Source organism: Melospiza georgiana, chromosome 14 (genome assembly GCF_028018845.1).
Source record: "Melospiza georgiana isolate bMelGeo1 chromosome 14, bMelGeo1.pri, whole genome shotgun sequence".
NCBI lineage: Eukaryota > Metazoa > Chordata > Aves > Passeriformes > Passerellidae > Melospiza > Melospiza georgiana.
In genome coordinates this window covers 20,185,845-20,210,223 of record NC_080443.1, presented here as the reverse complement: position 1 = coordinate 20,210,223, position 24,379 = coordinate 20,185,845, and the positions used below count along the sequence as shown (strand labels likewise).

Here is a 24,379-nt window from a genome sequence, read left to right as displayed (position 1 = left end):
GCCGCGGGGCTGCGGTGATGCTGCGGGCGCTTTCCCGGGGCTTTGCTCCGGAATGGTGGTGCTGGGGACCAAGGCACCTGTGCCCCTTTGGTGGCACCTCGGAGGTGGCAGCGTGGTGCTGGCACAGCCTGGCCGGGCCGGGTGCTGTGGGGCAGCCTGGGGACACGGGTGCCACATCGGGGACACGGGGACAGCGTGTGGCAGGTGCCCGTGCCCGCGGGGAGGCAGAGCCCGGGGCGCTGCGGTGGCACTGGGAGGTGGCAGGAGGGACGTGGCTCTCTCGGGGTCCCCTCTCCAACCTCTCGTTCCCAACCCACAATCCCAGCTGAAACCAAAGTGCCGCGTCCCGGCCAGGCTGGAGCAGGGTCCCACACCTGCCTGGCCTTTGCTCCATCGCTGCCAGAGCCCCCCGAACTCCCCTGCAGCATCTCCTCCTCCTCCTCCTCCTCCTCTTCCTCCTCCTCCGGGGGCTGCCGGGGTCCCCTCCGCATCCCAGCGGCTCTGAGGCTGGGGACAGGATGCCGCTGTGTCCCGCGGTGCCAGGCACTGTGATGGGGTGTCCCCCGTGCGGTGGCAGCCCCGGGGGCTCCTCCGGTGTCACCGAGCGCCACGGCCCCGGCGGGGAGGGGGTGCCGCTGTCCCCCGTCCCTGGCGGCCGCTTCCCCGAGCCCGTGCGGGGCCGAGCCCTGCCAGCCCCGGCTTGGGGACACCGGGGGGCTGGAAAGCAGAGTCCCCGGCCGGGCCAGGCGTGGGGCCAGCCCACGACGAGAGATGACGTGGTAGGACTTTCCTTCGGCATGCTGTCCCCCCTTGCTGTTCCCCGCTTTCTCTAAGTGTACTGTATGTTTGACCTGTGAAAGATGTAAACTTTATGATTCAGGTTATGTCTGTTCTTAACTCTGTATCTGTGTAATAAAGACAATTTAATATCAACCAGCGGCTCCGTAGCCTGGGCTTGTGCTGGGTGCCCTCATCCCCCATTCCTGGCAGTGCTTTGCACCCGGTGCCCCCACTCCTGCCTCGGGGGGTTCATTACAGCCCCGGGGGCGCTCACTGCGAAGGAGGGGCGTTCATGGCGGGGTAACTCAGGTGTGTCCTGGGGGCACTCAGAGAGATGTGTCACACCTGTGGCTGCAGCTCCGCCCTTGGGGTGCCCCCTGCAGCACCTGCGCTGCCAGTCGGCCGCAGCCCCGGCCCCACAGCGGGCTCGTTGCGATGGGAGGGGCGGCGGGACCCTGCCCACCCCGATCCACCCCAGCTGAACGGCGTTGCCGGGTCTCGAACCCGCGGCCCCGGGACCGTTCCCCCGCCGGCCGCGGTGGGCGGGGCCTGGGCGCGCGCCCCGCCCCGATTGGCCGCTGATGTGTGAAAAGCGGCGCGCGGGCGCTCGCCCCGCTCGTGGTGGCGGGAGAGCCGCACGTGGTCGCCGCTCGCGCGGGCCGCGCGCAGCAATGTTCGGGGGCCGGGCCAGGTGCGTGCGGGGCCGGGGCCGCGGGGCCTCCGGACGGGCTCGGCTGCGGGACACGGCTGGATACTGCCGGGCACCGCCCGGATACCGGCTGGGCACGGCTGGGCACTGCCAGGACACCGCCCGGATACCGCCCGGGCACGGCTGGGCACCGCCCGGACACCGCCCGGGCACGGCTGGGCACCGCCGGGACACCGCTCCGTGGGCTGCAGCCCGGGCGGCGCTCCGCTCCCCGGGGTGGGAGGGCGTGTCCCTCCGTGCCCCCTCGGGGGTTGGGAGGGTGCGGCTCTGCCGTGGCTGCTCGCAGCTCTGCCGGTGGCCGTGTGCTGCCTGCCCGTTCCCGTCCCTACCCGCCGCTTTAGGGCAGCTGCTTCCCTGTTCCCTCTGCAGCCCCCGTGAGCTGGGAGCCCCCTCAGTGTGACCCGCTGCCCTTTGCAGTGCTGGGGCTTTGCTGCGCAGAGAAGCAGCTGCGTTAATGTCCCCTCTCCATCCTCCTGCTGGAAACGCCCTGCCCGGCGGAGGCTGTGCTTTAGCCGAGACGTTAAATGGCTGTTGGTTCAATGCCTTTTGCCCCCTCTCCTGCCCAGTCCTCTCTTCCTGGACACTTCGGAGATCTGGTGGCAGGACCCGCCGTCCCTGCAAGCGGAGGCGGCGCCCTGGGACGTGGCAGAGGTGGCAGCCGTGTGCAAGGCAGCGGATGAGGGCTCGGACCCCAGCCCCCAGGAGGAGAACAGCGCGGAGGAGGAGCAGGATGTTCAGGACCCGGTGAGTGCCTGCCTGCACGGGGAACCGGCCTTCCAAAGGGAATGGGGACCCTTTTACACCTGGGGTGTCCCTGCTCCGAGTGCTGCTTGTGAAATTCTTGGTTTGGGATGCAGGAGCTGGAGGCCATCAAAGCCAAACTGCGGGAAATAGAGAAGGAGGATGAGAGGCTGAAGGAGCTGCAGCTGGAAGCTGACAATCACCTGTTCATGAGCTCAGAAGCAGGTATGGGCTGTCACAGGGTGCTCTTGTCCCTCCCTAGGGACACCTCTGGGGCGCAGGGTGGCAATTGGAGCCAGAGGATTTGGCTCTGCCTCTCTGGGACTGGACACATAAGGTGGGTGAGGGGGGTTCCAGGCCTGCTAATGCACATTCTGTCAGCTCTAACCTCCTACCTGTGAGGGCCCAGATGTAGTAAATTAATTTAATTGTATTTAATTCAATTAAGTAATTGAGTTTAGTACCAACAGCCCTAGTAGAGGAGTCACAGTGAAAAGAAAAGGGGCAAGGGGGTGGAGGAGGAGGCAGCAGTGTGAGGGTTTGGGTACACCTGGATGTGACCAGGGATCTGAGGAGCTCGGGTGGCTGTGCTGGGAGCAGACAGATGTCCCTCTGTCCATGACAAATCCCTCCTCTCCACAGCTCTCTTCCCACTGACTACCAAGGAGAAGATGGAGGCTGACCAGCGTTCCATCTACGTGGGCAATGTAAGTGGGAGCCACTGCTCTGTGCCCAGCTGGGTGTGTGTCCCAAATCCCTGGTGTGGATCTGCTCCTCCCCAAAGCCTGGCTGTTCCCATCCCAGGTGTTTCCCCTGTGCCCAGCCCAGCCTGGGAATGTGGCTCATTATCCTCCACTTGTTGCTTGTTCCTTCAAAACAGGGCAGGTTGTCTGTTGGATTTGTGTTCCAGGTGGGGGCACTCAGAGCTGGGAGGGTCCCCTGACCCTCAGCAGGGGCTGAGCTGTGCTGGGGGGTGCGTGGGGCCAGCTGGGCCCTTTGCCCCCCTTGCTGGGGTGTGGATCTGCTGCCTTGAGAGGCTGATCTGGAGCAGAGACCAGACAAAGCTAAATGGACACAATAGGTATTTACTGCAAGGCCTTAAAAGGACACACCTTGGGCAACACAAGAGCCTGGCCCGGGCTGCACCCAGGTTGAATCCAAGGCGGATCCCAGCCACAAGTTTTTACACTTTTATAAGTTTTGGTTCATCTACATATTGGGTTCAGTTGTCCAATTACAGCTCCAGCTCATGAAGTCTCAACCCCCTGCCTTGCTCCCTTCCCTTCACAGCTGTTTGTGCTTTTGGGGTAAGGCTGTCCTTGATTCTCAGCTGGGAAGGGATTGTTTTGTCCAACCACCCTGTGAAGAGACCCTACTAACACCTCACAGGAAGTTTCAGAGTTACGCACCAGGCAGCAGAGAACCTGAAAAATGTAAAAGCTGAACCCCAAGGCATCAGAGAGCTGAGGGCTGGGGCTGTCATTGCAGGTGGATTACGGGGGCACAGCAGAAGAGCTGGAGTCTCACTTCAACAGCTGTGGGCAGATCAACCGCGTCACCATCCTGTGTGACAAGTTCTCGGGCCACCCCAAAGGGTCAGTGCAGCGTGCAGGGGGGGCTGGGGGCTGCAGGGTGTGCCTGGGGCTCTGCTCACACCGTTGCCCACACACAGCTATGCCTACATCGAGTTCGAGGAGCAGAGCTCCGTCAAGGCTGCGGTGGAGCTGGACGAGAGCATCTTCAGGGGCCGTGTCATCAAGGTGAGAGCTGGGGGAGCCCCCGGGGGCTGCTCCCCGCATTCCCAGCCCTGCCTGCCTGGTGTGGGCCGAACCCCAGCTCCAGCAGCCCCTCCCTGCCCCGCAGGTGCTGCCCAAGAGGACCAACATGCCCGGCATCAGCAGCACGGACCGCGGCGGGTACCGGGGCTGCTTCCACGCCCGGGGCGGGCTGGGCCGCTGGGGGGGCCCCTATGGGCAGCAGCCCCGGGTCAGGGGGAGAACCTACAGGTGAGTCTGGGCCTGGGGGCTGCTCAGGTGTGCAGCAGGGTGGGCTGTGCCCCTGTGGGCTCTCAGGTGTGCAGCAGGGTGGGTTGTGCTGTGGGCTGCTCAGGTGTGCAGCAAGGTGGGCTTTCCTTGTGCCCCTGTGGGCTCTCAGGTGTGCAGCAGGATGGGCTGTGCTGTGCCCCTGTGGGCTGTCAGGTGTGCAGCAGGGTGGGCTGTGCTGTGCCCCTGTGGGCTCTCAGGTGTGCAGCAGGATGGGCTGTGCTGTGCCCCTGTGGGCTGTCAGGTGTGCAGCAGGGTGGGCTGTGCTGTGCCCCTGTGGGCTTTCAGGTGTGCAGCAGGTTTGTCTGTGCTGTGCCCCTGTGGGCTCTCAGGTGTGCAGCAGGTTTGTCTGTGCTGTGCCCCTGTGGGCTCTCAGGTGTGCAGCAGGGTGGGCTGTGCTGTGCCCCTGTGGGCTCTCAGGTGTGCAGCAGGGTGGGCTGTGCTGTGCTCCTGTGGGCTCTCAGGTGTGCAGCAGGGTGGGCTGTGCCCCTGTGGGCTCTCAGGTGTGCAGCAGGTTTGTCTGTGCTGTGCCCCTGTGGGCTCTCAGGTGTGCAGCAGGGTGGGCTGTGCTGTGCCCCTGTGGGCTCTCAGGTGTGCAGCAGGATGGGCTGTGCCCCTGTGGGCTCTCAGGTGTGCAGCAGGGTGGGCTGTGCTGTGCCCCTGTGGGCTCTCAGGTGTGCAGCAGGGTGGGCTGTGCCCCTGTGGGCTCTCAGGTGTGCAGCAGGGTGGGCTGTGCTGTGGGCTCTCAGGTGTGCAGCAGGGTGGGCTGTGCTGTGGGCTCTCAGGTGTGCAGCAGGGTGGGCTGTGCTGTGGGCTCTCAGGTGTGCAGCAGGATGGGCTGTGCCCCTGTGGGCTCCTCAGGTGTGCAGCAGGGTGGGCTGTGCCCCTGTGGGCTCCTTGGGTGTGCAGCAGGGTGGGCTGTGCTGTGCTCCTGTGGGCTCTCAGGTGTGCAGCAGGGTGGGCTGTGCTGTGCCCCTGTGGGCTCTCAGGTGTGCAGCAGGTTTGTCTGTGCTGTGCTCCTGTGGGCTCTCAGGTGTGCAGCAGGGTGGACTGTGCTGTGGGCTCTCAGGTGTGCAGCAGGGTGGGCTGTGCTGTGCCACTCCCACCCAGGGAGGATGGAGGAGGGCTCTGGAGGGAAGGAATATCTGGAATGTTGGAGTTGTCACCTGTCCCTGCAGGAATTTGGGAGTGGTGGGTGGGCATTGCACTGTCCCAGCCTGACCAGTCCCAGAGCTGGGCCTGGCTGTGGGGATCCTCTAGTTTTGGGGGGGTCTCAGCCCTTGGAAGGCTGAAGGAGCAGGGAGTGGTGCCCCTGTGCTTCAGGGTGTTGCTTTTGTTCCTGTGCAGGGGTCGGGCAAGGCTGCTGCCTTGGTATTTTCCATACTAGAAGAGGCTGGACTGCCTGGTGATGCCAATGGGACTGAAACGAGGAGATGGGATTGGAGAGATTTAAAAATATGCCTGCCCAAGCCAAAAACCAGATTAATTTTAAAAATGCCATCTGCCTGGCCGTGAGGATTGCTGGTGAGCCCCGTGCTGGCTGCAGGAGGGAAGATGGGACCTGCTCCATGCTGCCAGCAGCCAGGAGAGCTCATCCCACCTCAGCTCTGCCCAGAGCCTTGTGTTGGCACAGAGAACTGGCTCATTCCAGAGAACTCTGTCCTGGGAAGGGAAGAGCTCTCCCAGACCATCAAGGCTCCTCCTTATCCCACGGAAAAGGCCGTCCTGGAGAGTTTGGTTTGGCTCCTACCTGACTGCATGCCCTCCATGCCACTGCTTGGCCAAGAAGCTCCTCAGCTCTTCCTACAGCAGCTGGATGCTCAGCCCTCTCTTCTTCTGAGAGCCTAGAGACTGTTTCCTTTCCCAAATCCATGGAGCAGGTTTTGGGTTGCAGCTCCAGATCTGATTGCTGGGGAGCTTTTCCATCATCAGCCCTGGGTGTGACCTTCCTCTGGGGAAGCCTGATGTGCTTTGGGTCTGGCTTTTAGCTCGCTGTGTTTGCACATCCAGGACAGGGAAAAAAAAATATCTCTTGTTTCTCTGGGAGCCTCTGTATCTCTGTGGTAGTTAACCAAGGCCTGGGTGTCACAAAATCCTTCCTCTTTTTTAGTTTGGCTGTCAGCAAACCCCTCTTCCCTCCCTCCTGCTTTTATTCCAAACTCCAGGGGTGCTGGCAACTCCTCACTTTATTTCTTGCAGGGCAGCATTACAAAACCACCTTCACTGGTGCACTTTGGTCTGGCCTCTTCACTCCCATCACCACTGCTGCTCTGGAGTCACTTTTGGGGATGGTGTGAGCCCTGCAGGAGGCTCAGGACCAAAGAGCACCACAGGAGCTGGGTACCAGGCAAGTTAGGGGTCCTGGCTCTTCCCTTTCCTGCTGGATTTGTGTTTATGCAGCCCCGTGTTTTTAAAGGAGAAGCTTTGTGTTAGAATGGACAGGCTGGGAACCCAGGCAAACAGCATTCCTGGGAGAAGTTCTGCATGGAAATGGGTTTTATTATGTAATTCTCCCTCTAATCTTTCAGGATCCTTGGTTAGGATCCCTCTAACCCAGATGCAGCAGATGCAACCGACTCCTAAAGCAGCTTTTCACAGCTCAGGGGCATTGCCAGGCTAAAAATCCCAGATTTTTTTTTTTTCTCCTTTAGGATCTCTAGATTTTTTTAAAGCTTGGGGCCTTAACTCTTCATGTTATGTTGATACTGTCCTCAGAGCTGCTGAGACCGACCTTGATTTGAGCTACCCTTAGGCTTAGACTATAAACCAGCTTTTTCTAGGGCTTCTGTTTGATAGGATTATACATTTTTGAGGGTTATTTTTAAATAAAAAAAAACTACTTTGGGGTATTTGGGCTCTCTTGTGGAAGAGGCAACACTGAGCTGCCATCTCTGTGAGTGAAAACAGCCAAATTTTTTAGCTGGAAATGTTTGTGGATAACAGTGCACAGCTGTGCCTTGTGGAGATGGTGGGAGAGGCTTGAACCTCCCATGATATTCCAGGTGGTTGCTGATAAAATGTGCTTTAAGTTCTGTTTGAGAAAGTATTTGTAACTGTTACTTATTTTTAAAATAAATGATCCTGCTGTGTGAAGTTGGTGTGCAGTTCTGGCTTTGTCCAGGCCCCTGGGGCTGGGCAGATCTGTTATTTTTAGCTGGTTTCTGTGGCTTTGAACTGAGGAGGTGCTTGCAGCAGAGCTGTGTGTGCCTGCACCTCCTGTGATGGAGCTGGGGTGCTTCTCAGTGCAATTTGTGCTTTATTCCAGATAAATACCTGCTGCTGATTCGGGAGTCTGTAATTAGAGCAGCAGGGAGCTGCAGGGGAGGAGGAGATGCTAATGGAGATGAATTTGGGATGAGGCAGGCAGCTGTGCAATCCTGATGGCTTAGTCCATGCTGGATGGGGTGGGTTCATTCCAGCTGCTCTACCTGGGCTGGGAGTCACTGTGCAAAGTGCTAACAGCACCTGAGGCACCCAGAAATCAGCCCAGGCAGGGAAACTCCTGGAGAGGTTTGGGTTGGAGCTCCTCTTGTTCCAGGAGCAGCCTGGGACACTGAAGATGTCCCTGTGAGGTGGCTTTAGTGTCCCTTCCCACCCAAACCACGCCAGGAATCTCTGAGCAGTGGTTTGTGTTTGCTCAAGTACAAATCCAGGCAAACCTTGCAGGTGTCAGGTTTATTTTACACAGAAGAAATTTAAATTATGACACAGAATGGAATATTTACAGCACTGCAGGCATGCTCCTGCACACAGGGAATGTTTCCCAGGGGGGTGGGAAGGGGCTCAGCACACCTGCATCATCATGGAGTTCACCATGGTATCAAAGGCCCTGCAGAGGGGAATAAACAGAGATTATTAAGGGAAGCAGCTCATTCTGCACAGCTTTTGTAACAAAACCACTTTCTCACCCTGCCTCTGCCTGGACACAGGGTTTTCCTCTTTACACCATGGGCTGTTGAGGGATTAATGACTTTTAATTAAGCTGAGGTAAGGACAGGTCTTATTCTGGCTGCTGCTCTGTGTCTGCAGAGTTGTTCTTGCCAAGAAACAGAAACTCCCAATTTATTGAAATTCCCTGTGAGGTTACAGTGGGAATGGGGGACACTGACCCTCACAGGTGAGCAATTCCATGTGCTGAATGTTTGTCCCCACCCAAGGATAAACCCTGGACAAGGGCCCTTGTTCACTCTAACCTGTTCTACTTATTACACTTTAATATTCACAATTATTAAATCTGCAGAACACCTCTAGGACCATCAAACAAGCTACAAGAATGTAAAATTTGGTGGGTGACTGGTTGATGATTTATCATCATGGTTTGTATTTTTATTTGGGTTTTTTGGGGGGGTTAGTTCTGGGGTTAATTCTATGTTTGTTTGGGGGTTATGATTATTACCTCTATTTTCAGGTAATTTTTTCTTACAAAAAGATACATTTTTTTGGCTTAATGTTTGTAACCCCAGTTCTGAGGTAGCAGTGAGAATTCAGCAGAACTTTTTATTACACTGTCAGTTTTTCAGGAGTAGGAACAGCCCCAAACCAACACCACTGGTCTCATCAGGGCTCTTAGAGCACATACCTGAACTGGCCCACCACAGGTTGGTCCTGTTGCATCAGAAGTGCCCTGAAAATGCCAGGAAGGTGCCAGAGATCCACGTGGACAAGGCACTCACCTGGAATGGATCCTGTCCCCGGGGTTGTAGAAGGGGTTACACATGATGTCTGTGTAGGAATTGTGCAGCTTGCGGAACATCTGCAAAGGGAGGGGAGAGGTGAATCCATCAACTGCTGGTTCCCCAGCAGCCTGGGGGGCTGGCAGGGGCAGCCTCAGTGAGGCTGGAGGTGAATCCATCAACTGCTGGCTCCTCAGCAGCCTGGGGGGCTGGCAGGGGCAGCCCCAGTGAGGCTGGAGGTGAATCCATCAACTGCTGGCTCCTCAGCAGCCTGGGGGGCTGGCAGGGGCAGCCCCAGTGAGGCTGGAGGTGAATCCATCAGTTCTGATGGATTGCTCTGCTCCGGGGCACTCACACTGCGGATCTCGTTGTCCCTCAGGGCTGTGTTGGAGGAATCCACCACCATGACAAACTTCACCTTGGAGTTGGTCACGTAGCCATAGCTGGGCAGGGGTCAAGGAGCTGCTCCAACACAGCAGAAAGCAGGCTGGGCTGTGCCCAGAGGGACAGGAAACGTGGGGGAACCTCCTCGTGAGGGGCAGGCACTGAGCTGATCTCTCTGGGACAGGGACAGCACCCAGGGAATGGCTGGAGCTGTGTCAGGGCAGGTTTAGGTTGGATTTCAGGGAAAGGTTCTTCCCCCAGAGGGTGCTGGCACTGCCCAGGCTCCCCAGGGAATGGTCCCAGCCCCAAACTGCCAGAGCTCCAGGAGAGGTTGGACAATGCCCTCAGGGATGCACAGGGTGGGGTTGTTGGGGTGTCTGTGCAGGGCTGGGGTTGGATTGATGATCCCTTCCAGCTCAGGATATTCTGAGATTAAACCAAACCCACAAAGGCCTGGCCCAAAGCATGACAAGGATACACCTTGTAGTCTTCAGTGGGGTAGAGGAGCCCCAGGTAGAGCTCCCTCTGGTCCACCAGGGCTTTGCCCATGGCTGAGATCTTCTCGTCCACCACGTCCAGGGAGGTGTGCACGGTGTAGTGGAACTTGAGCTCGTTCTCCGTGGGGACACTCCGGATGTACAGGGGGTAATTCTGGAGCAGAGCAAGCCACACTGCCTGGGGACTGCTGCTGCTGCTGCCAGGGCTGGTTAACCCTTTGTGTTCCCAGCACGGCCCCTCTGGAGCACAGCTGTCCCCGTGGCAGGAGAACCACTGGCACGGGCAGCACACAAGGCTCGGGTCTCTGTGCTCTCCTGCCCCAGCAGAGCCTGTGCCCGTCTGTGCCAAGGAAAACCCTTCTGTCCCTGCAGCAGGACAGCCTGGAGCACCCCCACACTGTGCCTGTACTGGCTGCCCGTTCCCCCCAGTGCTGCCCTCCTGCCCCTGGCTCTGTTCTGCTTCCCTCACCCCCATCCAGACCCCATAACCCAGGATCCTGCCCATTCCCCTCTCCCCTACCCCACAGTCCAGCCCTGCTCAGACCCTGAAACCAGAGCACCTCTCCCCTCACCCTTTCCCACACCCCACTGATCTCTTGTTTTCAACCCCACAACCTAAGGCCCAGCCCCTCTGCCCTCGCCCTTCCCCAGACCCCACTAATCCCGTTTTCCTTAACCCCACAACCCGAAATCCTGCCCATTCCCCTCTCCCGTACCCCATCACCTGTCACAGCCCCGGCCCTGCTCAGACCCCAAAACCAGAGCTGTCCTCTTTCCCCTCACCCCTCCCCAGACCCCACTGACCCCTGTTCCCCTCAACCTGAGGCCTCCGCTCCCCGTTCACGCCTCGCTGCTGCACCCGGCCCCACTCAGGCCTCATGACGCCATCTGGGCCCGCTGTCCCCCCGTGTCCCGCTGTCCCCCCGTGTCCCGCTGTCCCCCCGTGTCCCGCTGTCCCCCCGTGTCCCGCTGTCCCCCCGTGTCTGTCCGCACCTCCTTGGCGATCACGGCGATGCACACCGCCATCTTGGCCCCGCCCCTCCCGCTCCCGCCGGGTCACGCGGCGGGGGTCACGTGGCGCGGCGCGGTCACGTGGCGCGCGCGGCCCGGTTGCCATGGCGAGCGCGGCGCCGGGGCCGCGGGGCCTGCGCTGGGCCCTGGGCCCGCTGGGGCTGTGCTGGGCCCTGCTCGGCACCGCCGCCGCAGCCACCAACATCGTCCTGCTGCTCATGGACGACGTGAGTGCGGCACCGCGGGGACGGCGTGGTGGCATGGAGGGACGGGTGTGCGGGGCCCGGAGCGCTGTGCGGCTGAGGGGGCACCGGGAGCCGGGCGGGTCCGGCTGAGGGGGCACCGGGAGCCGGGCGGGTCCGGCTGAGGGGGCACCGGGAGCGGGGCGGGTCCGGCTGAGGGGGCACCGGGAGCGGGGCGGGTCCGGCTGAGGGGGCACCGGGAGCCGGGCGGGTCCGGCTGAGGGGGCACCGGGAGCCGGGCGGGTCCGGCTGAGGGGGCACCGGGAGCCGGGCGGGTCCGGCTGAGGGGGCACCGGGAGCGGGGCGGGTCCGGCTGAGGGGGCACCGGGAGCCGGGCGGGTCCGTTCGGGGAAGGTCCGGCTGACAGGGTCCCATCAATCCGTACGAACGCCCCCGTGGGTGTCACAGGACGGTGCCAGGCTGTTCCCAGGGGTGCCCAGGGACAGGAGGAGCTGCACTGACCACGAACCAAACCACGAGAGGTTCCCTCTGAACGCGAGGAGAGCCTGTGCCCATGGAGGGCGGCACAGCCCTGGCACAGCTGCCCAGGGATGTGCGGTCTCCTGTCTGGAGCCATCCCAAAGCCACCTGGACGTGTCCCTGTGTCACCTGCCCCAGGTGTCCCTGCCTTGCTCCCTTCCTACCCTGGTGATTGTTGGTCACAAGGAGGGGCTTGGTGGCCTCCTGAAAAACTAAACAAGAAAAGTAATTCTGCTCGTTATTGCTCTCTGAACTGGGAAGAGAAAAAATGACAGTAAATTATTAAAGGGCAGGGATTATCACAGATTTATTTCTAACTCAAAATCTTTTCAATTTTGCACCCTTGGCCACGCGGATAAGGAATTATATTCATTTCCAACACATTCGGGTCGCTGCCATCTGCCCAGTTTGCTTCTCTCCTGATAATTTCCTGTCCCCTTCCAGGTGTGTTTGTGGTGGAAATGTGTTTGTTGCTGTTTGAAGCTGCTCAAGGAGCTCACAAGGGTGGGCAAACCTTCCCTTTTTGCCAGTTTATCGTGCCCATTGTTCCATGGTGTTCCCACATTCCTGAGCAGGAGAATCCCCTGCATTTCCAGCCAGCTGAGCCTCTGGCAGGGGCTGCCCAGGCAGGTCTGGAGTCCCCAGGAGGTGCCCAGGGAAGGACTGGAGGTGGCACTGAGTGCTCTGGGCTGGGGACAGGGTGGGGACTGGGCACAGCTGGGACTCAGAGTGTTTCCCAAGCTCAGTGATCTCAGTTTTCCATTCAGGAATATTTCCCCCTCCCGAGCTGGCATTTGTAATTTTCCAGAGGAAAGCTCTCTGGGACAGGGGTTCTCCCACTCTGGAAGTGTTGGTACAGCATGAGGCTCCTGTCTGCAGCTTTATTGATTTATTAATATTGATTTATTAATGTTGATTTATTTAATATGTTCATTAAAAACACCTCTCCCTGCGTTTTTCCCTTCACCCTCTGTGACTCTGGAATTAGAGCCACATGAGATGCTTTTTGTCTTTCTTCCTTGATGATGCAGAAAAATCAAGAACTTGGGGGCGAATCCATTGGATCCATTTTAATCCCTCATCCCAGGGATGCTCCTTAACTCAGAAACCATCTCTGCAGTGATTTCCTTATCTGATGGCACCAGGTGGTTCCCTGAGGATCTGGATGCATCCGTGGCTCACCTGACACACACCTTGCCTTTCCCAAAGCACCTGTGGTGCCCATTGAGCTGCTCCCTTCCAGAACCTTCTGCCTGGAATGGTTTCCAGCAGTGAGCACAGAGCCCTGATGGGAATGTTGTGGCTCTCCTGCTGTGTGAGCCCTCAGGATCAGGAGGAAGAGCAGGGTGAAGGCACAGTCCTGCAGATAAGCACAGGGACTGGTGGTGCCTCTGGCAGGTTCCTCTGGCTTTTCAGACATTTCCTGGCTTTTCCTGCAGTGCTGCTTTGGAGTTCAGGGCTTGTCCTTGTGTTTGCAGTCCTGCAGAGGCTGAGGTGGAATCCTGGGCCCCAGCACAGACAGCAGGGCAGGCACTGAGGGCTCAGACGTGCAGCTGCACAACCCCGAGTAAACCACGTGTAACTTCCTCTTCCTCCTTGCTCTGGGTGTGCCTCAGGCCTCTGAGTAACAGTGAAGGCACTGGGCTCCTTGCAAGTGCTTTAATCCCTGTTAATAAATCATTTAATCCTGTGTGTGCTCAGTTTCCCACCCAGCAGGGGAAAGTGTGAGAGTTCCCTGCTCCACGGGGCTGGCAGAGATCATTTGTGTCACATTTGTGTCACATTTGTGAGGTGCTGAGTAGGGAGATGAGCGCTGTAAACATTTATAAATTAAAGGGTACAATGAAAGTGTTATGTGGGCCCAAAAATGAGGGTGTAGAAAGGGACTTTGGCATCTTCTGGTGTGTTCCTTTTCCAGATGGGCTGGGGGGATTTGGGAGCTTTTGGAGAGCCCTCCAAGGAAACCCCTAACCTGGACCAGATGGCTGCAGAAGGGATGCTGTTCCTGGATTTCTACACTGCCAGCCCCCTCTGCTCTCCCTGTAAGTACAGAGCACTTGGAACCGTGTCAGCATGAGGAGCATCTCCCTCTGAGGAGTTTGGGGAGTGTGCCAGCCTCTGACATGGGCTGACAACCAAACCAGTCCTGCCCTCAGGCCACAGATCACATTTGCTGCTTTGATCTTGCATTTTGCTCCCTTCTTATTTCTGTTTGGATTGGAAACCCGACAGTTTTCAGTTCATACAAAGCACTGCTTCAGTGATCAGGATTTTTGTACCATTCCAGTTCAGTACTCCAGCACCAGTCATTGCATTTTTTTCATCTTTCTCATTTTGGGTTAAACAAAGCAGGATCTGATCTGTTGCTGGACATATTTGGTCTGATTCTGTTGGCTCTGGTGAGCCTTTCATGCAAGGAAAGGCAGCAGTTTGTGTCCTGCTTTTGACCCCGGTGTCTTACAAGACTCCTGGGACAGGGACAGGAGATAAAAGGAACGTTTGGGTCTGGGAGAGGCAGATATTTTTCTCCTTGTTGTTTTTTCTGTGAGGTGGTTTCTCTTTTTTTCTTTCTTTTTTCCTCTCAAACCTGATTAGCTGCCAAGAACTGAAGCAAAAATGAAGAACAGGAGCTTTATATTTTTTTTATTTGGGCTCTCATTTAGGATAGCACTTGCCAGTGTGTTGATGATGTCCTTGCTCAGAAAAGGCATTTAAAATATGCTGAAATCCTGCTAAGCCAGTGGTGGCACTGCATATACTTGAAGTTAAACATCTGTTTAAATATTCCCTGCAGTCAGGACTTGACTTTTATTGTCAAAGCTGGACAGCTCTTTCTTTGTATTTCATGACTTTTGCTCAGTCAAGCTCGAAAGCTTAGCCTTGAGCATCTAATCAGTTTGTGCTAGGATTTCCTCTTAAATACATAATAAATATATATATAACTGAGCTGTAAGGGTTCCTCCATTCACTATTCAAAGGAATGACTCTTCAGTGTGGCTAATTTAATAAAGGGGCCAAATTTCAGCTGGAATAACTGAAATGATGCCTCAGAACTGATTCTCCCCGTGGCTCATGGGAGAGTGTGAGTGATTTGGTGGCTGGCCGTTACTCCAGTCAGTGTGCAGCCCTCATCCTCCTGCAATAATATCATGTAGCAATATAAATGCCTATATTCAGTCTTTAATACCTGAATATTTAGCAGAGGATGGCTGTGAAGAAGTGTTTGTGTTGCTTGCAGCAAGGGCAGCCCTGCTGACAGGCCGGCTCCCGGTCAGGAACGGCTTTTACACCACCAATGGACACGCCAGGAACGGTAGGAGCCTCATCCCTCACCTCCCTTCCTCTCCTGATTTCCCTCTGCGCCTTGTTTCCGAGTTTCTCTTTGGACAGACATCCCCATGGATGTTCCAGAGTGCCACCAAACCCTGTTAGGTGTGGGTAATAAGTGTGAATTTTATTGCTTCCTCCTCAAATGAGGAGGATAAACCAGGCTGCTTGATCCATTTGTTCCTGCTGAAATATTTCTGAGATATTTCTGAGAGATATTTCTGAGATATTTCTGAGAAATATTTCTGAGATATTTCTGAGAAATATTTCTGAAATGTTTCTGAGAAATGTTTCCTCTGGGCAGGGGAACTGGGGTCTGGTGAAGGACAATCAGGTGGGGGTGTGAAACCCACAGGGGAGAGCTGGCTGCTCACAGGTTTATTCAGCAGGCACATTTCCACCCAGTTTCAGAGCAGGTTTCCATCCCTGGTGCCTCCAGGGAAGGTCCCTGGGTTGGTTTGGGTCCCAGAGTGACAAATGCCACGTGCTGGGACATGGCTGGGCAGGAGCAGCAGCCTGGGGTTGGTTCCCTGAGCACAATCACACCTGAGAGCCTCAGGGGCTGAGACACTCTTCATTTCCTTCAGAACCACAGAATGAATTAGGTTGGAAAAGACCTTTGGGATCATCAAGTCCAACCTATAATAGATCAGATCAGCCCTTGCAGTCTGAGCACCTTTATTGGTTATTTGGTTTAGGAGAAGGCTGCCTTCATTTTAGAAAGCACAAAGCAAATTTACAGCATAAAGACCACCCCTAAAGCACCTGATTTTCTGTGACATCTCCCTTTCAAGGGTGTCACCTCCACTCTGGGGTGGCAGCTCCCTTTATCATTTACCCTCATGCACAAGTGGGTGGAAATCTCCCTTTGGTCTCCCTGCATCAATTTATTCTCTCCATCCCATGGGAGGACTTCCAGGGAATGGCATTGATGGCATTCCAAATGAGTCTATTCCTGATCCAGTACATGAGCTGTGTGCTGTAATATTTTGGAGAGTCAGAAAAGTGTTTGTGATTTGTTTTCCACAGCATACACACCACAGGACATAGTAGGAGGAATCCCAGATTCTGAATTACTGCTTCCAGAGCTCCTGAAGAAAGCTGGTTACACCAATAAGATCATTGGCAAATGGTAAATTTATGTGGAGGTGTCTTGCTTTGAGATTTCACTCTGTGTGTGTTGGGAAGGAGCAGCAATAAAAACAGAATTACAGGAAAAAAACTGTTTTGAAGCTCAAATGTCCAAGTTTGGAAAGTGTGGTGGATCTTCCCCCTGCTGGGATCAATTCCTGAGTGTTCCCATTACAAATACTTACATATGTCTTCATACAAAGAGTTGAGAAGGTTTTATGTGTGTATTTGTATTTATAAACTCCTCAACTCTGGGCTTTTATCCACACCTCACACCACTTATTTGATCAGAAAACACCAGGATATTCTGTTGGAATTTGCCTTGAGCACCTACGTGGTTTTTATCTTTGACTCTTGCTATATTTTGGGGTTTTATTAATGAACTGAATTCCTGTGGAAAGTAACAGGAATTTCTTTATCAGTTTCATTAATAAGTTAGAGAAGGCTGAGTTTGAATTGTGGTTGGATTCACCTGCTGGAGCTGGGAGGAAAGCAAAGCACCCTAAGACAGTGAATTATTTATCAGCACAAATCCAGGCAGGAGAATGGCCCTGAGGGATCAGCTCAGTGGGCTGGGTGCAATCAGCTGCAGTTCAGTGCTAATAAATGGAAATTCATACACTCAGGGAAAAGGAATAAACAAGGCAAATGCAGATTGGTGCCAGCTCCTTGGAAAAAAAAGGCAAATCTGGAAGGACCTGCAGCTGTTAGCAGGAATAGGACTAAGTAGGAATGTGCAGGGCATTATTGTGCATCCCAAAACTTCTGGTCAGGGCTGGAAAGGTGTGAAGAAATGCTGGGTAAAACTGGAGTCTCATCCTGGCCTCACAGAGGCTTTCCAGCAGATAATTTTCTTATTGTTTCATCATCCCTTCTAAAATCTCTTCAGTGTGTCCTGTGAGTGTGAATTCCATGGTTTAATTATAAGTTTGCAAGTCAAGTATTTTCCATGACCAGTGTGGAATTTGTTGTGTTTCATTAAATCTCAGGGGTTTTTTGTGCTGTAAGATGCAGAGACTGATCTCAGTCACTGTTTAATGTCCCTGTAAGTTCTTTTAGGGCTTTTGTAGGATAAGATGCTTTTCCATCTGCCCTGTTGTAGGAACAGCCAGGAATAACTTTGTGTTCCCACATCTACAAAAGGGAAAGGGTGGAATCCTGCAGGTCAGACTTGCAGTGGCAGTTACATCAGCAAGCTGTAACCAGAGCTGAAATGAGGATTCTTTCTGTAATAACTCATTTGGAACAGCTCAGAGTAACTCCAAGGGAATGCATTTTATGCATTTTATGCCCTTTATGCACAGAAGGTGCAGAGGGGGATGCACAAAGTGGACAGGGGCAGATCCAGGCTCGTGAGGGGAAGATGGAATGGTTAAATAAACACTGAGCCACCAAAATCCCCTTTAGAGACAGAGAGCACGAGGATTCTCTGTCTTCAAGGTGCTATAAATGCAGGAAATGTAGAATTTGCTGCACAAAACCTGGAGATTAGAGAGGAGCCTCATCTGGAAGTTAAGGATGGAGGATTTTCAAGCTGCACAGTAGAGAGGAGCTGTCATCAGGAGTAGCTAAATGTGTTTTAAGTCCACATGTGCACACAAAAACCTCATTTCATTTCCATTCAGGTCTCTTTGTACCATTTTGGCAGCGTGAATGCTCCATAAAGGGGATGAGGATGGAATGGTGCATTTCATGAGCTCTGCCTTGTGTTTTTACAGCTCAGTGGGATAAAAGGGACTTGTCATAGATCAGAATCCTTAAGTGAAACATTATGTGATCTCTGCAGTGGTTTGGGGCAGTGTAGTCCATCAGTGCTGATCATCAGACAGCATGGGAGAAGACACCAGTGGAAGGAAAAAATGGAAAACAGTGATTGGAGAGTAAATAAAATGGAATATAAGTGAGCACTGGGGTGAGTCTGCATGGCTGTGCTTGCAACAAGTGTGAGAGAGCTCAAGACCCTGCTCTGGAGTCATTTATGTGATTGAAATGCTTTGAGTTTTGATTTCTTAGGCAGACACTGTGTTCTTGCATGCTGTTCTGATGAGCTGATGATGTGTGGCTGCTCTGCAGTAGGATTTTAGCTCTGACCTGCTGTTTTTGTTGCCAGGCACTTGGGGCACAGGCCCCAGTTCCACCCCCTGAGGCACGGCTTTGATGAGTGGTTTGGGTCCCCAAACTGCCACTTCGGGCCCTACAACAGCACCGAGCGCCCCAACATCCCCGTGTACAGGGACTGGGACATGGCTGGCAGGTAACTGTGGGCAAGGGAAACAGGAAACCCTTATAAATATCATTGCCTGGCAAAAGACTGTGAGAATATGGAAGCTATAAATGAGATTGAAATGAAAGCAAGCTTTGAGATACCTCAGTTACTGAACAACGGGAAAACAATGGCATGGCCAGCTGAGGGTAATCCCCTTGTGATGGAGCAACACCCTCTGCTTGCAGACAGGCCCAAGGGTCAGAGCAGACCCTGTTAGCTTGGCAGAAGGGCCCAAAGAGGAGTTTTTGGGGAGTGGTTTGGGTCCCCAAACTGCCGCTTCAGGCCCTGTGACAGCACTGAGTGCCCCAACATCCCCATGCACAGGGACTGGGACATGGCTGGCAGGTAACTCTGGGCAAGGGAAACAGGAAACCCTTATAAATATCATTGCCTGGCAAAAGACTGTGAGAATATGGAAGCTATAAATGAGATTGAAATGAAAGCAAGCTTTGAGATACCTCAGTTACTGAACAACGGGAAAACAATGGTGTGGCCACTGAAGGTGATCCCCTTTTCATTACACAGCACCCTCTGCTTGCAGACATCTCCAAGGGTCAGAGCAGACCCTACAGCTCTGTAGACGGGCCCAAAGAGGAGTTTTCAGGGTTTAAAATGTAACACAGTATGGTAATGTAATGATTCTTATAGGCTGTCTGTAAATGCTATAGGATTTGTATATTGTACTAGATTGGTTAGTGAGAATTGGAATATTCAACACAGAAGAAGATTTATGGTATTGTAACTGGAACCTCACTCTCTCATCCTCTTTACCACACTCTTGCCTTCTCTCCCTTTACCCCTCTCTTTCTCTCTCTCAGTCCTGCTCCAGCTGTGGCTGCAGCTCCCAGCAGGGTCCTGCACCCAGGCCCTTTGCAAAAACCCCAAATTCCTGACCTGGCTCCAGAGATCTCTCATCTCTGTCTGTCCTGACCATCCTACCCCCATCACTCCTACATAACCCAGCTCCTGGGCTGCTCTGGGCTCTTCCTGCAGCCATTTCACACCTGCATGGGCTTTGGGGGTCCATCCAAGCCAGGCAATTCTGGGATCCCCTGGTTCTGTGGTTCATAAAGGTCCCAACACCAAGACCAGCCTGGAAGTGTCCTGTGGATGGTGCAGGGATGTGGAGCTGCCCTCCCAGAGCTGTTTGCTCATCCCTGGCACCCTAAAGGCTTCCACTCTTGGAAGCTGCTCCCATTCTGCACTGAAAGACCTCTTTGTTCCTTCTCTTCCTGTTTGGAATAACATTTTGTGTGTTTGCATAGCTCCATCCCTGCTCCCAGTCTGCAGTCTGGGCCCTTCTTGTCCACTCATTTTTCACTCTGCTGTTGTCTCATTTCACTGCTGTTATTCCCCTGAGCACCTCCCCAGGCCCTTCTCTGCCCTCTAAAATAATGTTTCCAAAGCAGCCCAAGTTCTGCTTCCAGCATTTCTCTCTCTCACTGAAAGTTGTTGTGTGCTTCTGAAATTTTATTCACATTTCAACCAGCTCTTTATGAATCACCAGGAGATTTTAAAGCATTTTGTCCCCTACAGCAAAAGGCCAGTCCCTGAGGTTTGTCCAAAACTTGAAGTCATTAATTTGCATCAAGCTCTGTCACCACTTTCTCCCATAAGAACAATTATGGTGACATATTTCTAATATCTGAAGAGTAACTATGACTTGTTTGTCACCTCCTTACACAGGGGAACAAATCCTTAAAAGGGGAAAAATCCATAAAAGGGGAAAAAAATCCTTTTTCTGATGCTTATTCCTTAGGATTGATTTTTTCCCCTCTCTGATTCCTTTTATCTTAAGATACTATGAAGACTTCAAAATTAATCTGAAGACAGGTGAATCCAACTTGACTCAGCTCTACCTGCAGGTACTATTTTAGTGCTGGCTTCTAAGCCAAGGTGACTTTCTGCTTTTTTTGTTTTTTTGGAGAAATTTTGACGGCAGAGGATAAATTCATTTTTATTGTTGTTTACAGGAAGCTCTGGATTTTATTAGCAAGCAGCAGGCCAGCCAGCAGCCATTCTTTTTATACTGGGCAATTGATGCTACCCACGCTCCTGTTTATGCCTCCAAACAGTTCCTGGGCACGAGTCAGAGAGGGCTGTAAGTTCTGCTTTTTGGGGTTGTTTTAATGAATTCCTCCTGCAGCTGCCACAGCCAACCTGAGCAGTGCTTGATAGATCCAAGGCATGGATCACTCCTCAAGTGTGTGTGTGTGTGCTGAAATGCATTATTTGCTTGAATTGTTGTTTCATAATTTGGCTTTAATCTGAAGTGAAGCTCACATGACCCCATGGGGAGGGGGGGGCCTCTGAGCTCCTGTGCCAGTTGTGTGAGGAGTGAAATGCTGTCTGTGGCACAGATGAGTTTTTAGGAGGCTTTTGTATGATCAGTGCCTCTTTTAAAAGCCTATAAATGGGACCAGCAAATAGAAAACACTCCTAAAAATGCAGTTTGGAGGAGGCAAAGAGCTCTGTAGACACTGGGAGTGTTGCTTCAACGTTTCTAACCATAAGGAAAGCCATGTTATTACCTCCCAGTCTGTGGCAAGGTGGGTTTGCCTGTGTTTGTGAATTTTATGGCTGAATTCCTCTGTCCAAGAGTTCAAGGCTCACACCTGAGCAAACCCTGACCCTCAGTACCCAAGGGCTGCTCTCTGCAGGCCAGAGACACAAAGGTTTGCAGTGGCAGCAGAAAACCTGATGCGTGAGAAGGATTTCTGCAGCACAGGTACAAATTCAACCCACTGAACTCATTATGCTGACCCTTTTTTGCTGCTCTGAGCGTTTTCATCTCCTTTTGCCTCAGGTATGGGGATGCTGTGAGGGAGATCGATGACAGCGTTGGGAGAATCCTGAAGCACCTCCAGCAGCTGGGCATCAGTGAGAACACCTTTGTGTTCTTCACCTCTGATAACGGGGCTGCTCTCATTTCAGCTCCCAAGCAAGGTGAGGCTCAGCTGAACCAACCTGGCCTTGGGAAATCAAGGCTTTAATCTCTCTCTCTCTGGGGAGAAAAAATCCCTGTGTGTGGAGTCTGTGTTATGAGGTAGGAGAAGCCTCAAAAGACAGTATTTATGTTTGGAATAATTTATGTGCAGTGCTTCTGGTCACTGTTGGAGGAGGTGTCCTTGGCCAAATGGAATTTTTCCTGCCCCAGTGTTGCTGTTACCTGTGTGTATTTGCACTGTCAGGGAGGGAATATTCTGTAATTTATTGAGAACCAGGCTCAGTAACTTAGCAGGGTGTTTACTCTCCATCTGCCAAATGCATATTTCAGCCTTCTGAGCAATTAGAGAGACTTCAAGAGTCCCTCATTCTTTTGCTCTCATGAAAAATATCAAGAAGAGAAATGAGTTTTGTTAACAAACAAATTTTCTTTTGTTTCAGTGATGGTTTCTCTGTAACAAATCACTGCAGATTGATTTTAGAACCTGCTCTCTTCTCTTTGGAGCCAGGCTTGCCTTGTGGTTATTGAACCACAGAGCAGGGAGTAACCTGAGTTCTGATTTCAGCTCAGCCACTGGCTTTGACTTTGTGTGACCTGGAATCAGTTATGAGACTTCCCTGATTGTTCCTTGGCCAGCTGAGCTCCAGGGCTGGGTTAAAACTCCAGATACTCCTGCAAAGCCCTGGCCATCTCTGAGTGACCATTCAGGGAATGCAGGATTATTTTTCTCACTCTTACACCTTCATCTAATATTGTTCTGGTACTATAAAATTTAAAATCATTGTGAAAAAATGCTATTTCTGCCTGAAAGTGTCAGATTTCCTTTGGTTACAGACAGCAGTTAACACCCTTAGAGGAAAGGACAACACCAGTGAGGTATTTCCTGTTTGTTTGTGGTTTGGTTTTCATTTGGTTGTTTATAGCAAGGTGTGTTTAGCTGTCACCGTCTCCCTGTGCTGAAAAGACACTCCTAAAATTTCATCACAAATGGATATTGAAAAAAAACCCCACAAACACAACACAACAAACAAGGAAATAATGACAAAAACCCAACTCTGGCTGTGTCCTTTGGAGAAGCATCCATGCAGAAATGAAAAATCATTTCAAACCAGCCTGGGTGAGAGTGTCCTTTGAAATGCTGGTGTTTTGTGGGGTTTAAGGCTGTTTTTCTGTCCCTAGGAGGAAGCAATGGGCCCTTCCTGTGTGGCAAACAAACCACCTTCGAGGGTGGCATGAGGGAGCCAGCCATCGCCTGGTGGCCCGGCCACATCCCTGCAGGAGGGGTGAGTCTGTGCCTGGGGGCTGCAGGGATGGAGGGCTCCTTGCTGGGCTCAGGGGGCTCTGCTTCACACTTTCACCATGCCCCAAGCCCAGGTGTTTGTGTGAATAAGGAGCTGCTGCTGCTGCCCCAGACAGCTGTGCCATTTTAATGCAAATTTGCATTAAAATTTGTGCTCAGTTTTGCTGTGAGGCTCTGCTCTTGTCTTCCTGCTCTTTTTAACCTCTTTACTCTTTTGGACCTCAATATTTCTCATGTGTTTGAACAAACTGGAATATAAAGAGCAGGAATTTGCTCCCCATTCCCCATGCCCTGAGGTGCTGAAGGGTTTGACCCTCACATCTCTCACTTTGGTGCTTGATGAAAGTCCCACTCAGGGAGGTTCAGACACCACACGATTGCTGTGTGCTGCCTGTACACAAATGCAGATATGATCATTTCAGAATAACCCCCCAGTGGCACTGCCAGCCCCCCTTGTCCCAGCTCTCATTACAGAAGGATGCAATCAGTCCTGCTGCAGGATCCCAGGGACAGCAGAGCCCCCTCCCCCTGGTGAGCATCCCTGAGCCCTGCAGAAAGTGATCCTTCATTAGCTGGGCTCTGTGCTCCAGCCTGCAAACTGGTCATAAATAAAACATTTGTGGAGGTTGCATTCCATTGGGGTGGTTTAATTGAGGCAGGCTAATGATAATTTATCATTTACATTTAGGAGGGACCATGAGGCAGCTCAGATCTGCAGCTGAGGGCAGGAGGGTGGTTTGGTTTCATTATTTTTCCAGAGTTCACCAAACCTACCAAGGATGGTTTATTATTTTTCTAATTTGAAATGAAAACAGTCGTTTTGTTTAAATTTAAACATTTCCATAAAGCCTTTGCAAGCCAAGTACAACAGCCCTGGGCTAGCAAGGGAGAACATGAAACTGCAGCTGAGTGTTTTGTTTGCTGGGTCCAAACTAAATAATGTGCTAAAAGTAAACATGCATTATAAATGGGGACGAGAAAATGCCCAAATTTAAAAATTCTTTCCATTGTAGTAACTCTGAGGATAATTAAGAACAGGAGGAGAGAGAAATCCTTGTGCCTGCTTCTTTTCTGCCTGGCTGGGACCCCTCTCCCAGGTAGATTTTGGGAGCTGCTGCTGGAATTCCTGGGAAGAGGCAGCAGAGCTGTGTGTGCAGGGTGGGCTGGGCAGCTGAGCTGTGCCTGGAGCTCCCAGGTTTTGGGATGCACCCAAAATTTCTCCTCCACCATGCCAGTGTCAGCCTTAAGCACGTGCTCAGCCTCAAATCCTCCTTATGTGCTGCTCAGGAACTGTGATAGAAACTCACCTGTGTTTTCTGCTTGTGTTCTTGCCTTCGAGGCTCCTGCACTGCTCCTCAGCAGCCCTGACCACAGGTGAGAGACTTGTGTCCACCACTGCATTTTTGGCTTTTTTTTTTCTGTACCTTGCTGTAGCTTCACCATCCTCTGGAGGAGATTTAACTGCTCAGCCCCAGTGTACTCCAGGTAGCTGTGAAATGTGGGAAAGCTGCTTCTCATTGCTCCTACTTGTCCAGAGTTGAAGGAAGCAAAGGTTTGGGAGTTCTGAGCTTCAGCACAAAGCTGAAGGGTCAAGTCCTTCCTGTGCTGGGTTTGCTCCCAGGGCAGTAGTTTGAGGAGCAAGGGAAGGGCCAGGAGCTGTTTCAGGTGGAACAGCTGCAGCCAGGAAAAAGGAGAGTTTGTGTCTCTGGCCACTGAAATCCAGATATTGTGTGGAAAGATCTGTCTGCTGATGGGAATGCTCCAGGGAGACCTCACTGCAGCCTTGCAGTGCCTTGGGAATGGAGGGAAAGAGATTTTTATATGGGCAGAGAGTGCCAGGACAGGGGGG

At 53.1% G+C, this 24,379-nt stretch overlaps 3 protein-coding genes across 6 annotated transcripts in view; 2 read left to right on the top strand and 1 right to left on the bottom strand.

Annotated features, from left to right (window-relative positions):
• Window positions 1-1,451: 1,451 nt before the first annotated feature.
• PABPN1L (PABPN1 like, cytoplasmic) lies at window positions 1,452-5,659 on the top strand. The gene is made up of 8 exons (XM_058034279.1): window positions 1,452-1,471; window positions 2,056-2,233; window positions 2,347-2,455; window positions 2,873-2,937; window positions 3,719-3,825; window positions 3,903-3,990; window positions 4,094-4,236; window positions 5,620-5,659. Exons 1-8 carry the CDS (start codon window positions 1,452-1,454, stop codon window positions 5,657-5,659), a joined length of 750 nt encoding a protein of 249 aa, XP_057890262.1.
• A 2,273-nt stretch (window positions 5,660-7,932) lies between these two features.
• TRAPPC2L (trafficking protein particle complex subunit 2L) lies at window positions 7,933-10,890 on the bottom strand. The gene is made up of 5 exons (XM_058034082.1): window positions 10,820-10,890; window positions 9,808-9,980; window positions 9,301-9,388; window positions 8,946-9,025; window positions 7,933-8,101 (listed from the first exon to the last, which is right to left on the bottom strand). Exons 1-5 carry the CDS (start codon window positions 10,850-10,852, stop codon window positions 8,056-8,058), a joined length of 420 nt encoding a protein of 139 aa, XP_057890065.1. The 5' UTR covers window positions 10,853-10,890; the 3' UTR covers window positions 7,933-8,055.
• A 92-nt stretch (window positions 10,891-10,982) lies between these two features.
• Window positions 10,983-24,379, top strand: part of GALNS (galactosamine (N-acetyl)-6-sulfatase) — a 48,047-nt gene continuing 34,650 nt past the window's right edge. For 2 of the 4 annotated variants that reach the window (XR_009115239.1, XM_058034022.1), the window contains exons 1-9: window positions 10,983-11,064; window positions 13,478-13,601; window positions 14,798-14,872; window positions 15,916-16,018; window positions 18,128-18,271; window positions 20,082-20,148; window positions 20,257-20,384; window positions 21,090-21,229; window positions 22,410-22,513. Coding sequence is in view for 1 of the 4 variants with exons in the window: in XM_058034022.1 (XP_057890005.1) it covers window positions 11,056-11,064; window positions 13,478-13,601; window positions 14,798-14,872; window positions 15,916-16,018; window positions 18,128-18,271; window positions 20,082-20,148; window positions 20,257-20,384; window positions 21,090-21,229; window positions 22,410-22,513 (894 nt within the window). In the remaining 3 variants the exon portion in view is untranslated. Of the gene's footprint in view, window positions 11,065-13,477; window positions 13,602-14,797; window positions 14,873-15,915; window positions 16,019-17,803; window positions 17,930-18,127; window positions 18,272-18,547; window positions 18,629-20,081; window positions 20,149-20,256; window positions 20,385-21,089; window positions 21,230-22,409; window positions 22,514-24,379 lie in introns of those variants that run through there. The other 2 variants (XR_009115241.1, XR_009115240.1) reach the window with 2 other exon arrangements.

Coding starts and splice junctions, on each gene's coding strand:
- PABPN1L (XM_058034279.1), top strand. CDS start 1,452: ATGTTCGGGGGCCGGGCCAG. Junction 2,938..3,718: donor GTTCCATCTACGTGGGCAAT/GTAAGTGGGAGC, acceptor CTGTCATTGCAG/GTGGATTACGGGGGCACAGC. Junction 4,237..5,619: donor GTCAGGGGGAGAACCTACAG/GTGAGTCTGGGC, acceptor GTTCCTGTGCAG/GGGTCGGGCAAGGCTGCTGC.
- TRAPPC2L (XM_058034082.1), bottom strand. CDS start 10,852: ATGGCGGTGTGCATCGCCGTGATCGCCAAGGAG. Junction 9,981..10,819: donor TCGCCGTGATCGCCAAGGAG/GTGCGGACAGAC, acceptor GCTCTGCTCCAG/AATTACCCCCTGTACATCCG. Junction 8,102..8,945: donor GGGGACAGGATCCATTCCAG/GTGAGTGCCTTG, acceptor TCCCCTCTGCAG/GGCCTTTGATACCATGGTGA.